Raw genomic sequence first — 15,728 nt, 5'->3', positions numbered from 1 at the left:
TAGCCCCTGGAAAGAGGTTGCTAAGACAGGCTGGTACTATTCCCACAACATGCCTCTTGTGCAGCACTTGAAACCCTTTTTTTTCATGATGTGTAGGTTGACAAGCAAGGTAGGCTGATAAAGGAGGTTGATACTACTCCATCATAACATGCCTGTTGCGCTAGGCAGCCTACATGTTAGGGTTTGGAAAACGTTTCTTACACCTGACATGTAGACTGTCCTGAAAAGCAAGTCAACAAGGCAAGTCGCAAGTCGATACTATTACCAAACAACATACCTGTTGTGCAGAGTAGCCTACACAGCAGGGGTTAAGAAACACACAAACACACGTGTCTGTATCTCTGTAAATATTAGAGTTAGAGTATTACTACTCCCAATGTGTATGTTGGTCCTCTTTGGGCAAGGAGATTGTGTGGCAGATTTGGCCCACTCTACTCCAGGGACCTGGGAGTAGTTCTTTCAATTTTAAACTGCAAAACAGTTCCATGTGCAGATGTGGACTCTAACTATAATTTATTGGTTTCGAAATGCAGATCTAAACTAAAGAAATTGCAAGAAGGTAGGAAATTAAGGAGATAAGGCTTGACTGATTGAAATAACCACTGACTGTGGAGAGCCTCAAAGGGAGAATTATGCAATTATTGACTCAAAGAGGGGAAAGGAATACAGTAGATGACGATCAAGTACCTTTGAGAGACGAAATAATGAAGGAAACTGAGAATCAAATAGGAATAAATTGAGGTTCAGTAAAAATACTTGGGTAACACACGAGATATTTAATGTAATTGATGAACAACGAAAGTGTAAAAATGGAACAATGAAGCAGTCAAAAAAGAATACAGACATCTAAAACATGAAACTGACAGAAATTTCAACATTCCAATGCAGGGATGGCTGGAGGAGAAATGCAATGCTCGAGAGGAATGCATGACTAGGAGGAGGTCGATGTCAACTTTAAGAAAATTAAAGAAGCCTTTGGAGGAAGGAGAAATACCGTTATAAATATAAAGAGCTTAGACTGCAAGCCTGTACTAAGCAAAGAAGGGAGACTGAGAGATAGAAAGAATATATAGAAGGGCAATACAAGGAAAACAGACTTGAAGACAATATTATAGAAAGGGAACAAAAAGTACTTAAACATGGCACTGTAATTCTGTCAGAGACCAGAAAATGATTTGAAAAAAGAACTGAATGAAAAAAGATATTATACATGAACATCAGCAAAAGCAAAACAAGGGTAATGCATTGCAATGTAACGAAATCAGGAGATGCTGGGGTAATTAGATTAGGAAATTAGACACTAGAAGTAGTAGTATATGGATACCGTTATTTCGGCAGTAAAATAAGCGGTCTGTGCTGAAGCAGAAAGGATAAAATATGCAAACTGGCAAAACAAAGTGAAGTATTTCTGAAAGAAAAAAAATTGTTAACATCGAATATACACTACCGGCCATTAAAATTGCTACACCACGAAGAAGACGTGCTACAGACGCGAAATTTAACCGACAGGAAGAAGATGCTGTGATATGCAAATGATTAGCTTTCCAGAGCGTTCACACAAGGCTGGCGCCGGTGGCGACACCTACAACGTACTGACATGAGGAAAGTTTCCAACCGGTTTCTCACACACAAACAGCAGTTGACCGGCGTTGCCAGGTGAAACGTTGTGATGCCTCGTGTAAGGAGGAGAAATGCGTACCATCACGTGTCCGACTTTGATAAAGGTCGGATTGTAGCCTATCGCGATTGCGGTTTATCGTATCGCGACATTGCTGCTCGCGTTGGTCGAGATCCAACGACTGTTAGCAGAATATGGAACAGGTGGGTTCAGGAGGGTAATACGGAACGCCGTGCTGGATCCCAACGGCCTCATACCAATACCAGTCGAGATGACAGGCATCTTATCCGCATCGCTGTAACGGATCGTGCAGCCATGTCTCGATCCCTGAGTCAACAGATGGAGACGTTTGCACGAACAGTTCGACGACGTTTGCAGCGGCATGGACTATCAGCTCGGAGTCCATGGCTGCGGTTACCCTTGACGCTGCGTCACAGACAGGAGCACTTGCGATGGTGTACTCAACGACGAACCTGAGTACACGAATGGCAAAACGTCATTTTTTCGGATGAATCCACGTTCTGTTTACAGCATCATGATGGCCGCATCCGTGTTTGGCGAAATCGCGGTGAACGCACATTGGAAACATGTATTCGTCATCGCCACACTGGCGTATCACCTGGCGTGATGGTATGGGGTGTCATTGGTTACACGTCTCGGTCACCTCTTGTTAGCATTGACGGCACTTTGAACAGTGGACGATACATTTCAGATGTGTTACGACCCGTGGCTCCACCCTTCATTCCATCCCTGCGAAACCCTACATTTCAGCAGGATAATGCACGACCGCATGTTGCAGGTCCTGTACGGGCCTTTGTGGATACAGAAAATGTTCGATTGCTGCCCTGGCCAGCACGTTCTCCAGATCTCTCACCAATTGAAAACGTCTGGTCAATGGTGGCCGAGCAACTGGCTCGCCACAATACGCCAGTCACCACTCTTGATGAACTGTGGTATCGTGTTGAAGCTGCATGGGCAGCTGTACCTGTACACGCCATCCAAGCTCTGTTTGAATCAATGCCCATGCGTACCAAGGCCGTTATTACGGCCAGAGGTGGTTTTTCTGCGTACTGATTTCTCAGGATCTATGCACCCAAATAGCGTGAAAATGTAATCACATGTCAGTTCTAGTATAATATATCTCTCCAATGAATACCCGTTTATCACCTGCATTTCTTCTTGGTGAATCAATTTTAATGGCCAGTAGTGTAAATTTAAATGTTAGGTAGTGTTTTCTGTAGGTCGACAATAAGGAGTTAAGATAAGAACAGAAGCTTTTAAAATGTGGTACTACAGGAGAATACTAAAAATTAGACAAGCAGATCGGATAACAAATGATGAGGAACTGAATCACTTTAGGGAAAAAAGAAACATATGACCCAACTTGACTAATAGAAAGTTCAGATGGTTCAAATGTCTCTAAGCACTATGGGACTTAATATCTGAGGTCATCAGTCTCCTAGACTTAGAACTACTTAAACCTAACTAACCGAAGGACATCACACACATCCATGCCCGAGGCAGGATTCGAACCTGCGACCGTAGTGGTCGCGCGGTTCCAAACTGTAGCGCCTAGAACCGCTCGGCCACCCCGGCCGGCAACTAACCTAAGGACATCCACACATCCATGCCCGAGGCAGGATTCGAACCGGCGACCGTAGCAGCAGCGCGGCTCCGGACTGAAGCGCCTAGAACCGCTCTGTCACAGCGGCCGGCTAATAGAAGGGATCGATTGATAAGAGACACCCTAAAACATCAAGGAATCGTTAATTTGGTACTGGAGGGAAAAGTGTGAGAAGGGTGGAGGTAAGGGCGCTTAAAATTGTGGAGGGAAACCAAGACATGACTAGCGACTACAGCAGGCATGTTCAAATTGAAGTTGACTACAGTAGTTTTTCAGAAATGAACAGACTGTCATAGGATAGACCATCGTGGAGAGCTGAATCAAACCACATGAAACGTAAGTTCCGCCCAGCGTATAAATGTTCAGCCAACGTACGGGAACACAACCAGGTGACGTCCTCGACAACCATCGATATTACGACAGATCTTTTTCAAGGCAGGAATCCACTCCCGCGGGACTGCTACGGTCGCAGGTTCGAATCCTGCCTCGGGCATGGATGTGTGTGATGTCCTTAGGTTAGTTAGGTTTAAGTTGTTCTAATTTCTAGGGGACTGATGACCATCGATGTTAAGTCCCATAGTGCTCAGAGCCATTTGAACCATTTGAATCCAATCGCAACCGAGGGTTTAAACTTCCCTGTAAAGTGCTACGTCGTGTTCACCTGTCGAAATATTGACAGTTATCGAAGACGTCACCCGTCTGCATTCCCCTAAGTTGTTTGTGCATCAAACGAGTTTCCGTCCTGACGAACCAACAACCAAATCTAAAGTAGTCATTCTGGTATTCGTCTGAATATATTATTCTAGGTAATATTACATTTCGATCTGCAAACCCTAGCTTTAATTTGCCTGCCCTCAGAGTCAGAGGCATTTAATTGTGATGATTAATGATATAATAGTAAACTTATTATTAAACTGAATGTAGTAACTGTATTTTGTGGACCGTACCAGATGTACTCATGGCGTCTCTGCTACGCGAGAGATTTTACAGGGCCCTGCCATTGTGTGACAACGCCGCCTCAATGCTATGTAACCTGGACCTATATTATATGCAACGTCTGTTATATAGGCTGTTATGTATACTAATCAGCGAGAACGTTATGACCACCGACATACTATAGATATAAGTCCATCCAGGCGATAGCAGCGTCATCTGGCGAGGAATGACTGCTAGTTAGACACAAACACGATGCATGCAGTACCAGTAAGCGTTCAAAAATGGCTCTGAGCACTATGGGACTCAACTGCTGAGGTCATTAGTCCCCTAGAACTTAGAACTAGTTAAACCTAACTAACCTAAGGACATCACAAACATCCATGCCCGAGGCAGGATTCGAACCTGCGACCGTAGCGGTCTTGCGGTTCCAGACTGCAGCGCCTTTAACCGCACGGCCACTTCGGCCGGCTACCAGTGAGCGTGCTATCCGTGTGTAGAATGGGGATGGCACGCGATCTATCTGACTTTAACCGTGGCAGATTGTGATGGTACGGAGGCTCGGCACGAGCATTTCGGAACCTGCACGACTTGTCGGGTGTTCAATGAGTGCTCTGGTGAGTGTTTCAAACACGTGGCGAAGCCAAGATGAAACCACATTCAGACGTCGTGGGGTTGGGCGCCTACCCCTCATTAGAGATATCGGACGTCGTAGGATGGGCAGACTGGTAAAACAGGACAATTGGCCTCCTCAGCCGACGATCAATACACATACCTCCGTTAAAACCACGACATCGGTAACTTCGACTGAAGTAGGTACTTGACCATCGGCACTGGACGTTAGCGCAAGTGCAGAGCAGTGCATGGTCTGATGAATATTAACAACTTCTTCATCATGGCGATGGGAGGGCGCGAATCCGTATACTTCTGGGGGAACAGCTCGTTGACACCTGTACAGCGGGACGAAGACAAGCTGGTGGCGGCTCCATTATGCTCTGGGGAGCATTCACGTGGGCGTCCGTGGGTCCAGCGGAGCTCGTGCAAGGCACCATGACGGCCAAGGAGTATCACACACTTGTTGCAGACCACGTACACCCCTTCGTGACGATCGTGTTTCCCGACTGTAGTGGCATTCTTCAAAAATACAATGCGCCGTGACGCAAGATCAGGAGTGTGATGGAGTGGTTCGAGGAACACAGTGACGAGTTCGAATTGATGTGCTGGCCACCCAACCCACCAGATGTGAACCTGATCGAGTATATCTGTGATGTGATTGCACATTTTGTGAGAGATCATGGGCCCCTCCCCGGAATTTACGGAAATCACATGACTTGTGTATGCAGATGTGGTGCTAACTCCCTCCGGCGACCTCCCAAGGTGTCATTGCTTCCAGGCCACAACGCTTCGCCGCTGTTATCCGCGCCAAAGGTGAACATACCGGCTATTAGGTAGGTGGTCATAATGTTCTGTCTGATCAGTGTATTATTAATCAAATGTCGTCGTTGGTACCGGAGGAATTTATAACTCAATTACATGAAATATCCCACTAGTGATGTCAGTGCTTGGATCGCTGTGAGAGCACAGCTGCTGCAGTTCATTTAAGTTCCCTTTGGTTAATTCTAAACAGTTCACAAAATTTATAACAGGGAGAAGTTCCCTGACTCTAGGCAGTCACTTTGTCGCGCGATGGCTGTTTAAAAAACCTATCATCTGAAGACGCATCTCTATTGATGCAAAACCGGTAGTGACTTTTCAGTAACAGTATTTTAACGATCACTGCGGAACAATTTATTTGTCATGTGCAACAGTAAGTGGTTAAGACTGCTGAATGCTGGCGTACACATAGCAGAGCTGATCCCTCTCTCGAGTGAACTTACAGAGCGAAGTGGTGCAGTGCTAAAGCACTGGATTCCCATTCTGTAGAACAGTGGTCAAATCCCAGTCAGACCTTCCGAATTCAGGTTTTCGGTGATCCCCCTAAACGACTAGAGGCAAATGCCAGTGTGCTCCTTAGAAAGATCACGCTCGACTACCTTCGCCATCCGTAATCAATCCGATCTATACTGAAGTGACAAAAATCATTGGATATCTCGTTTTATCGTGTCTTACTTCCTTTTTTCCCGGCGTAGAGAAGTTGTTCGACGTGGTGTGGTCTCAAAAAGTCGTTGGTAGTCCTCTGCAGAAATATTGAGCCATGCTATCTCTACATGCATAATTGTAAAAGTGTTGTCGATGTAGGACGTTGTGCACGTACTGACCTCTCGATTATGTCCCACAAATGTTCTATTGGATTCATGTTGGGCAATCTGGGTGGCCAAATCATTCGCTCGAATTGTCCATAATGTTCTGCCATGGCGCATTATCACCCATAAAAATTCCGTCGTTATTTGGGAGCATGAAGTACTTGAATAGCGGCAAATCGTCTCTAGGTAGCCGAACATAACGATTTACAGAAAATGATCGGTTCAGTTAAACTAGAGGACTGAGTCCATCCCATGTAAACACAGCCCACACCATTACGGAGCCACCACCAGCTTGCACAGTGCCTTGTTAACAACTTGGCTCCACGCCTTCGTGGGGTCTGCGCCACATTCAGCCCTGTCATCAGCTCTTACCAACGGAAATCGGGACTCATTTAACCAGGCCACAGTTTTTCAGTTTTCTAGTGTCCAACCGATATGGTTACGATCCCAGCAGAGGCGCTGCAGGCGATGCCGTGTTGTTAGCAAAGGCACTCGCGTCGGTCCTTAACACAAAATTTCGCAGACTCTCCTAACGAATACGTTCGTCGTACGTTCCACATTGATACCTGAGGTTATTTCACGCACTGACAAATCTATGTAAACGCCGTTGCGCTCGGTCGTTAAGGCCGTCGGCCACTGCGTTGTCCGTGGGGAGAGGTAATGCCTGAAAGTTGGTATTCTCTGCACACTCTTGGCGCTGAGGACCTCGAGGTACTGAAATCCGTAAAGATTTCCAAAATAGAATATCCTATGTGTGTAGCTCCAACTGCCATTGCGCGTTCAGAGTCTGTAAGTTCCCGTCGTGCGGCCTTAATCAGCGGGAAATCTTTTCACATTAATCTCTCTCTCTCTCTATTCGTTTAGTCGGTTCCGACTCTTCGTGACCCCATGAACCAAATCACACCACTTTTTCCTGTCGTGCACTTTCTCCCGTAGACCTTCCAGGTTGGAACACATTGCTTCTCTGATGCCATCGATCCATCTCATCCTCTGACGTACTCTTCTTCTAGTTCCTTCAATCTTTCCCAGCATTAATGTTTTTTCCAGCGAGGCATGCCTTCGCATTGTGTGTCCAAAGTAGGTCAGCTTTTGTTTTAACATTAGACCTTCCAGGGAGAAATCTGGTTTAATTTGCTCCAATATTGATCTGTTGGTTCTCTTTGCAGTCCATGGAACTCTAAGAAGTTTCCTCCAACACCACAATTCGAAGGAGTCAATTCTTCGCCGTTCAGCCTTTCTAATGGTCCAGGTCTCACATCCATACATCACAACTGGAAAGACCATAGCCCTCACAATACGGATCTTTTCTGCTAGTATTATATTACATTAATCACCTGAGTACAAATGACAGCTTCGCCAATGCACCACCCGTTTATACCTTGTGTGGGCGATGCTTCTGCCATTTGTATATGTGCATATTGCTATTCCATCATTTTTGTAACCTCAGTGTGTGCTCCGCCTCTGACGATTTCATTGTCGACGGAACATTTTTGTTTTACACATTATTCTCCGGTCTGTTACTTAAAAATAAACAGTATTATAGCAAAACTGAAATTATCTATGTTTAAGTGAGATTTTATTCGTAAATTGTTGATATTTAGCGTGAAAAAGAGCCCTGCTGTGATAAAAATGATAACACAATACAGATTTACCACATAGCGCTAGAAAACGTAACTGCCGCAAAAAATGGTAAACTTAAAAAAGTACATATGAAATACCACTTCAATCTTTCGCCGAACTTATATGAAACATGCTTCTGGTGTTGCTAAACAACTTACGCACTTATCAATAATAAGAGGAAACACTTGCCTTTGATCATGATGATAAACGTTCTGCTGAGTATAAAATGTAAACAATAATTATATTTATATTTATTTTTTATGTTTGTGCTTGTAAACTGTACTTGCATCAGAAGTAATTGTTTTTTTACATAAGAGATCAGAAGTTACGTGGTCAACTAATTTTTATTTCGTTGTTATTTGACATTGTCAGATGAGAAGATATGCGACCTGTTGTGTTAAAATATGTGGATAAAAAATCATAGACCAAGATCGATAAAAAAAGGAATTGTCGCGATATCGTCCTGAGATTTTTATCCACATATTTTAATTTTTATTACTTATAAAATGCAATTTATATTTTTTAAGGTTATGAAATACACAATGGACTAATGCCGAACGATGTGCGGTTCTAATTATGCGCAAAACAAACAAACAAAGAACAAAGAGAAGTGATTGGCTCCCACTTTCTCTCTCACACATTCATTTATGTTTCTTTCACTCGCAATGCTACCAGTACTGCCGGTAAAGCTACCATTTACTACGTCATTTGTGTGTTGTACTGAAACCACAGAACCGTAGTTTTAGTGGAGCGCTACTCTATATGTACCTAATTTATGATAAGAAATTCATTGTAGCCACATGTATCCTTCTTGATCCTTCAGTTTTTACAAGTCTATAGCTACAGTGCTACTACAGTTGGTTCAGCATCAAAAGAAACGGAGCAAAGTTCAGGCCAGTGTCAAATGCATATTCTTCAGGTTGCTCTTTATTCAATGAGAAGATGACACTGCGTGCTTCTATACTGTTATGTAGGCACTGGTAGGGTACACCAATAGTATATTACTGAACTTTCGTAGTATTTGTGGTTTTCCTTAGTTCTCTAGAAGATGTAAATGTACCGGGTGTTGAGTGTTATAGCATCAGTCGGACATGGAGACAAACGTGACACTGTTCAACACCGCAATTACTCACTGATTATCTAAGCATTTCAGATCTCAAGATAGTTGAAGATGCCTCTTTTGTCTCAACCCTAGCCGTTCGGTAGCAGTACTTGATCCTTTTTCTCGACTGTGTGCCACGTTGTTCACTTCGCAATATTGTTTATAGATTCATCTATGGGGTTCCTCCTTAGTGAGCATTCGTACAGCTCAGCACTCGCTTCATTTTGAAGAAATTTAGCGAAGCTACTGAGAATTTAACTATGTGCAAGTATGCTGAGGTTCAGGCCATATTCTATTTGACTACTTTTCTATAGCTACAGTGTTACTACAGTTCGTTCAGCATCAAAAGAAACGGAGCAAAGATCATGCCAGTGTCAAATGCATATTGTTCAGGTTGCTCTTTATTCAGTGAGAAGATCACACTGCGTGCTTTTGTACTGTTATGTAGGCACTGGTAGAGTACACCAATCGTATATTACTGAACTTTCGTAGTTTTTGTGGTTTCCCTTAGGTCTCTAGAAGATGTAAATGTACCGGGTTTGTGTGTTCCAGCATCAGTCTGGCATGGAGACAAACGTGACACTGTGGCAGTTCCTGCTGGAGTTGCTCATTAGCAACCAGTACACGAGCATCATAGCGTGGACTAATAACGATGGAGAATTCAAGCTGGTCAACGCGGAGGAGGTGGCGAGACTATGGGGACTGCGCAAGAACAAGACCAACATGAACTACGACAAGCTGAGCCGCGCTCTGCGCTACTATTACGACAAGAACATCATCAAGAAGGTGCTCGGCCAGAAGTTCGTCTACAGGTACGCACAGTATTCAGATACCTCAACGAGACAGAACATAGGTCCTCGATATACGATGACACAAACTAGTGAAAAATCTAGTAGATGCTTTGAGGCCAAACTTCTGTTTCTTCTTGGTACAAATATGGTATCTGGATGTACATTGTCTAGTCATATTAATACACTGTCCAGTCACATTAATGTGACCTCCTGTCAAAAGTCTGAATAATCACCTTTCGCAGCGCGAGACGTGTAGGAAGTGAGTCAGTGAGGTTCCGGATGGTACTGCCAAGCATTCAGAGCCATAACGACTCCATTTCCGTGGCCAGCTGCGCTATGTTCTTCGGTTGAGGATCAATGGCGCGAACAGAGTGATCGACGTGGTCCCACAGAATCTCGATTGTGTTTAAATCCGAAGAGCTTTGTGGCCGGGGGTGTACGGTAAACTTATTCTGGTGCTCGTCCAACCACGTAAATATACTAGCTGTGTAACACGTTGCATTGTCCTGCTGTAGATGCCATTGTGCGAAGGAAAAACAAACTGCATGTAGGGGTGGACAGGGTCCTCAAGGATAGATTCATACTTGTGTTGATTCATTATGCCTTCCATAATGACGAGATCGCTCAGGGAATGTACGAAAACATTCCCCGGACCGTAACGCTCCCGCTTCTGGCCTCGACGCTTTCAACGATTGTTGCAGGGTGTTCGCTTTCAGACGTTTCACTCCGTATATGCCAACGATCATCTGTCCAATGGAACATAAAACAGGATTCATCTGAAAAGTTACGGTATTGGCGTGCAAATTTCAACCTTCATCGCTGATGAACTAGTCAGCATGGGTGCATGAACTCACCTGCTGTGAGGGCCATACGTAGCAACGTTCGCTGAACAGTCGTTGAGAAGACACTGTAGTAGCCCCTTAGTTTAACAGTCGGTTGCTCAAAAGTTGTAAGTCTATCAACCCGTGCACATGTCTGCAACCATTGTTCATCTTTGTCATCTACGGCCCGTGCTGCACCATAGTTGCCTCGGCGCCTATTTTGGATGGCGCCATTTTGCTACGTGCCAACGGCCTTGCCGCAGTGGTAAGACCGGTTCCCCTCGTATCACCGAAGTTAAGCGCTGTAGGGATGGGCTAGCACTTGGATGGGTGACCGTCCGGTCTGCCGAGCGCTGTTGGCAAGCGGGCTACACTCAGCTCTTGTGAGGCAACCTGAGGAGGTTATTGAGTAGAAGTAGCGGCTCCGGTCGCGAAAACTGACAACGGCCAGGAGAGCGGTGTGCTGACCACATGCCCCTTCGAATCCGCTTCCAGTGAAGCCCCTTGGCTGAGAGGAGGACACGGCGGCCGGTCGGTACCGTTGGGCCTTGCAAGGCCTGTTCGGACGGAGTTTAGTTTAGTTTAGTTTAGTTTGCTACGTACGGTATACTTTAACGACGGAGGCACGCAAACAGTTTACAATTTAGCCGTTTCGGAAATGTTTCCACCCTTGGCTTGAAAGCCAATGACTATGACTCTTTGGAGGTCAGAAAAATCGATCCATTTCCGCATTGCGACAACGACTGCACTGTTTTCCGCTTCCCCTGACACACTTTACATACTCTCCACTGCTCGTGCTGCCATCTATCTTCGATGAGTTGTTATTGCGCATTGACATCGAACGTAGGTGGTGGTCACGTTAAGGTGACTGGACCGTGTGGCTACTTCTATTTGTAAGAAAAAAAATTAGAAAAAAGTTGTTGCTAGCCTCGCTGATACTAATGTTCTGCCTTCCACTTATTGTAAAATCATAGATTCCAGTTTTTTCCCAGTGTAAAGAATAATAATAGTGAAAAAGCAGTTCCAGCTGCCTGAGTGATTTACTTATGTTCCGGTTTCAATTAACATATAATCATCCTTAAGTGTTCACCGTGGAATATTGTACATACATCAGAAACACTGCGTTGAAATTAGCAATCGTCTTTAACTAAAAATGCAAGTAGGGAAATCAACAACCATCGAGACAAAAGTGTGACACGTACGTAAGTAAAAGTTTTCAACGCAGCTTCTATATGTAATACTACACTGAAATTAATAAATGTGTTTACGGTACAAGTGGCTACTAGTTACGTAGTTAACCAGCAGGTAAGAACTGTAATCGATGTTTGCCCTTACAGACATAGATTTGTCACAACATTATGACCACCTGCTTAATAGTGCACTGGTCCACTTTTGGAAAGCAGTACAGCACACAGTCTGTATGGCATGGATTCGAAAACTCGTTGGTGGGTCTCCGGATGTAGGTGGCACCAGATGTCTATGCAAAGATCACGCAATTCCCGTGTATTATGTGCCGATGGATTGTGGGCGCGGAGCTGCAAGTGATAGCGTCCCAGGTCCGGTTCAGATCAGGCGGATTTGGTGGCCAAGATATCATTGTGAGTTCACTATTATCCTCCCCAAACGACTGTAGCATGATTCTAGTCTTGTGGTACGGACAGTTGTCCTGATGGAGGATGCCTTCGCTGTCGGGTAGACACTAAGCATGAAGGGATGCAGGTGATCCGCAACAGTGTCCACATAGTTATCAGGTCTCATCGTGCCTTCATTTACTATTATAGGTCCCATGAAAGGCTAAGTTAATGGTACCCATAGCATAACACTAAAGCTACCGGCTTGCGTCCTTGGCGCGGTTCATTTTTAGAGCAGATTTTCGCCTGCATGACGGCGAATCAAGACTCGACCATCGACCTACTGAAACTCGAAATGTGATTCTTCCGACTCAATGACACTTTTCCATTGATTCTCGGTCCAGTTTCGTTGATCCCGTGCCCACTGCAGTCGTGATTGACGATATGGTTGGTTCAACATAGAGTCCCATGTTCAACAACTGCGCTGAACTGTGTGCTCTTAAATATTTGTACGTACACCAGCATTTTACTCTGTTACGAAAACTGCCACAGATAACCACCTATTCTGCTTTAAACAGTGGGCAAGCCTCGGACCTCTACAGTCTACTAATCGATGTGGTGTAGTGGTTAGCACGCTGGAACTGGACTCCCATTCGGGAAGACGACGACATAAACCCGCTTGCCACCATCCAGATTTAGGTTTTCCGTGATTCCCCTAAATCGCTCAAACGTTGGGACTGTTCTTTCGAAATGGCACGGTCGCTTACGTTCTCCATCATTCCCTAATCCGAGCTTGCGCTCCGTCTCTAATGACCTCGATGTGGACGGGGCGTTAAACAATGATCTCCAACTCCTCCTCTTCCACATTCTGTGATGAGCCGAGAACGTCCAACACCTTGTCGTCTACTCATGGTTTCACCGCCCTTGAACCACTTCCCATAGACGCTCACGACAGAAGTGCGCAGACAACCGGTCAGTCTCACCGTTTCCGATATGCTCGTTCCTAAGCATCGTGCCATAACAATCTTCACTTTGACAAACTCGTTTATAATTAGTCGATTTCCCTATTTGCAGCCGATATCGTGGTTAGAATGATTTCACATCTTCGCTTATAGGCGTCGTGTCAGAGCTCCACCGCCAACTTTCAAAGGTTATTCAGAGATACCTTCTGAGCATTTTCGTGTGAGGGACACACGGTCTCTGGCGGCTCGCTACAGAGTTATTGCATTTCGTTTGGTTTCTTTCCCCAGTTAGCTTTGTATCTGTATTGCACTGAAAATAGGGCCAACACTTCAAATATCAAGGATATTATTTCACTTAGACAGTGAACTGCCATCACACAGTTACAGAAAGATGCATGTAGAGGAATTATGGGCGAAGTTCAAGCAGATTGTAAATAGTGGTATGGAGAGTTATGTGCCTAGTAGGAGGATAAAGTATGGAAAAGACCCAACATGGTTCAGTAATGAAATCTGGATGATACTGCGGAAGCAGAGGCTGTTGCACTCTCGGTTCAAAATGGAACACACGAATGACGACAAGCGAAGCTTAGTAGAGATTCGGGCGTCTGTGAAAAGAACGACGCGCGAAGCTTACAACAGTTACCACCGTCACACCTTAGCAAAATATCTGGCAGAGCACCCGAGCCGCGCGGGATTAGCCGAACGGTCTCGGGCGCTGCAGTCATGGACTGTGCAGCTGGTCCCGGCGGAGGTTCGAGTCCTCCCTCGGGCGTGGTTGTGTGTGTTTGTCCTTATCATAATTTAGGTTAAGTAGTGTGTAAGCTTAGAGACTGATGACCTTAGCAGTTAAGTCCCATATGATTTCACACACATTTGAACGCTTTTGAGAGAACCCGAGGAAATTCTGGTCTTGTGTAAAATCGCTAACTGGGTCTAAGGCTTCCATTCAGTCCCTTGCTGACGAGTCTTTTATGGCAGTTGAAGGTATCGAAATGAAAGCCGAAATTTTAAATTTCATGCTCAAGAAATCATTTACACAGGAAAATCGAACAAGCATACGGTCATTTGACTCCAACTCCCGTATGGACGACATAGTAAAAAGCATCCCTGGTGTAGAGAAACAACTGAATGATTTGAAAGCAAATAAATCACCAGGTCCGGATGGAATCCCAATTCGATTTTACAGAGTACTTTATGGCGTTGGCCCCTTACCTGATTTGCATTTATTGCGAATCTCCCGCTCAACGCAAAGTCTAAAGCGACTTGAAAAAAGCGCAGGTGACTGCAGTATATAAGAAGGGTAAAAGAACAGACCTGCAAAATTACGTTTTAGTATCCCTAACTTCTGTTTGCTGTAGAGTCCTTGAACATATTCTCTGTTCGAATATAATAAACTTTCTTGAGACTGAGAAGCTTGTGTCCGCGAATCAGTTTGGTTATAGAAACCATCGTTCCTGCGAAACTCAGATTTCTCTTTTCTCACATGAAGTACTGCGAGCTATGGGTAAAGGGCAACAGGAAAATTCCATATTTCTAGATTTCCGTAAAGCATTTGACACGGTGCCCCATTGAAGGCTGTTAACGAAGGTACGAGCATATGGAATAAGTTCACAGATATGCGAGTGCCTCGAAGTCTTCTTAAGTAATAGAACCCAGTACGTTGTCCTCGATGGCGAGTGTTCATTGGAGACAAGGGTATCGTCAGGAGTGCCCCAGGGAAGAGTGATAGGACCGCTGTTTTTCTATATATACATAAATGATTTGGTGGACAAGGAGAGCAGCAATCTTCGATTGTTTGCTGATGATGCCGTGGTGTACGGTAAGGTGCCGAAGTTGAGTGACTGTAGGAAGATACAAGACGACTTAGACAAAATTTTCAGTCTATGTGATGAACGGCAGCTAGCCCTAAATGTGGAGAAATGTGAGTTAATGCGTATGAGTAGGGAGATCAAATCTTTAATGTTCGGATACAGTATTACTAGTGTCGTACTTGACACAGTCAAGTTCTTTACATATCTGGGCGTAACGCTGCAAAGCGATATGAGATGGCACGAGCATGTGAGAACTATGGTAGCAAAGGCGGATAGTCGACTTCGGTTTATTGGTAGAATTTTAGGTAAGAGTGGTTCGCCTGTAAAGAAAACCGCATATAGGAAGCTGGTGCGACCTATTCTTGAGTACTGCTCGGATGTTTGGAATCCGTACCAGGTCGGATTAAAGGAAGACATCGAAGCAATTTAGAGGCGGACTGCTAGATTTATTACCGGTAGGTTTGAACAACATGTAAGTGTTATGGAGATGGGAATCCTTGGAGGGAAAGCAATGTTCTTTTCGAGAAACACTGTTGAGAAAATGTAGAGAACCGGCATTTGAAGCTGACTACCGATCGATTCTACTGCCTCCAACATACATCGCGCGTAAGGACCACAAAGCTAAGATACGA

The 15,728-nt window shown here is 44.7% G+C and overlaps 1 protein-coding gene across 1 annotated transcript in view; it reads left to right on the top strand.

Annotated features, from left to right (window-relative positions):
* Positions 1-15,728, top strand: part of LOC124723021 (ETS-related transcription factor Elf-1-like) — a 163,280-nt gene that overhangs the window by 101,377 nt on the left and 46,175 nt on the right. The window contains exon 2 of the mRNA XM_047248197.1: positions 9,693-9,952. Within this exon, the coding sequence (XP_047104153.1) occupies positions 9,693-9,952 (260 nt within the window). The remainder of the gene's footprint in view (positions 1-9,692; positions 9,953-15,728) is intronic.

This window comes from Schistocerca piceifrons, chromosome X (genome assembly GCF_021461385.2).
Source record: "Schistocerca piceifrons isolate TAMUIC-IGC-003096 chromosome X, iqSchPice1.1, whole genome shotgun sequence".
In the NCBI taxonomy this organism is placed as follows: domain Eukaryota; kingdom Metazoa; phylum Arthropoda; class Insecta; order Orthoptera; family Acrididae; genus Schistocerca; species Schistocerca piceifrons.
This window is presented reverse-complemented; position numbering and strand designations above follow the sequence as displayed.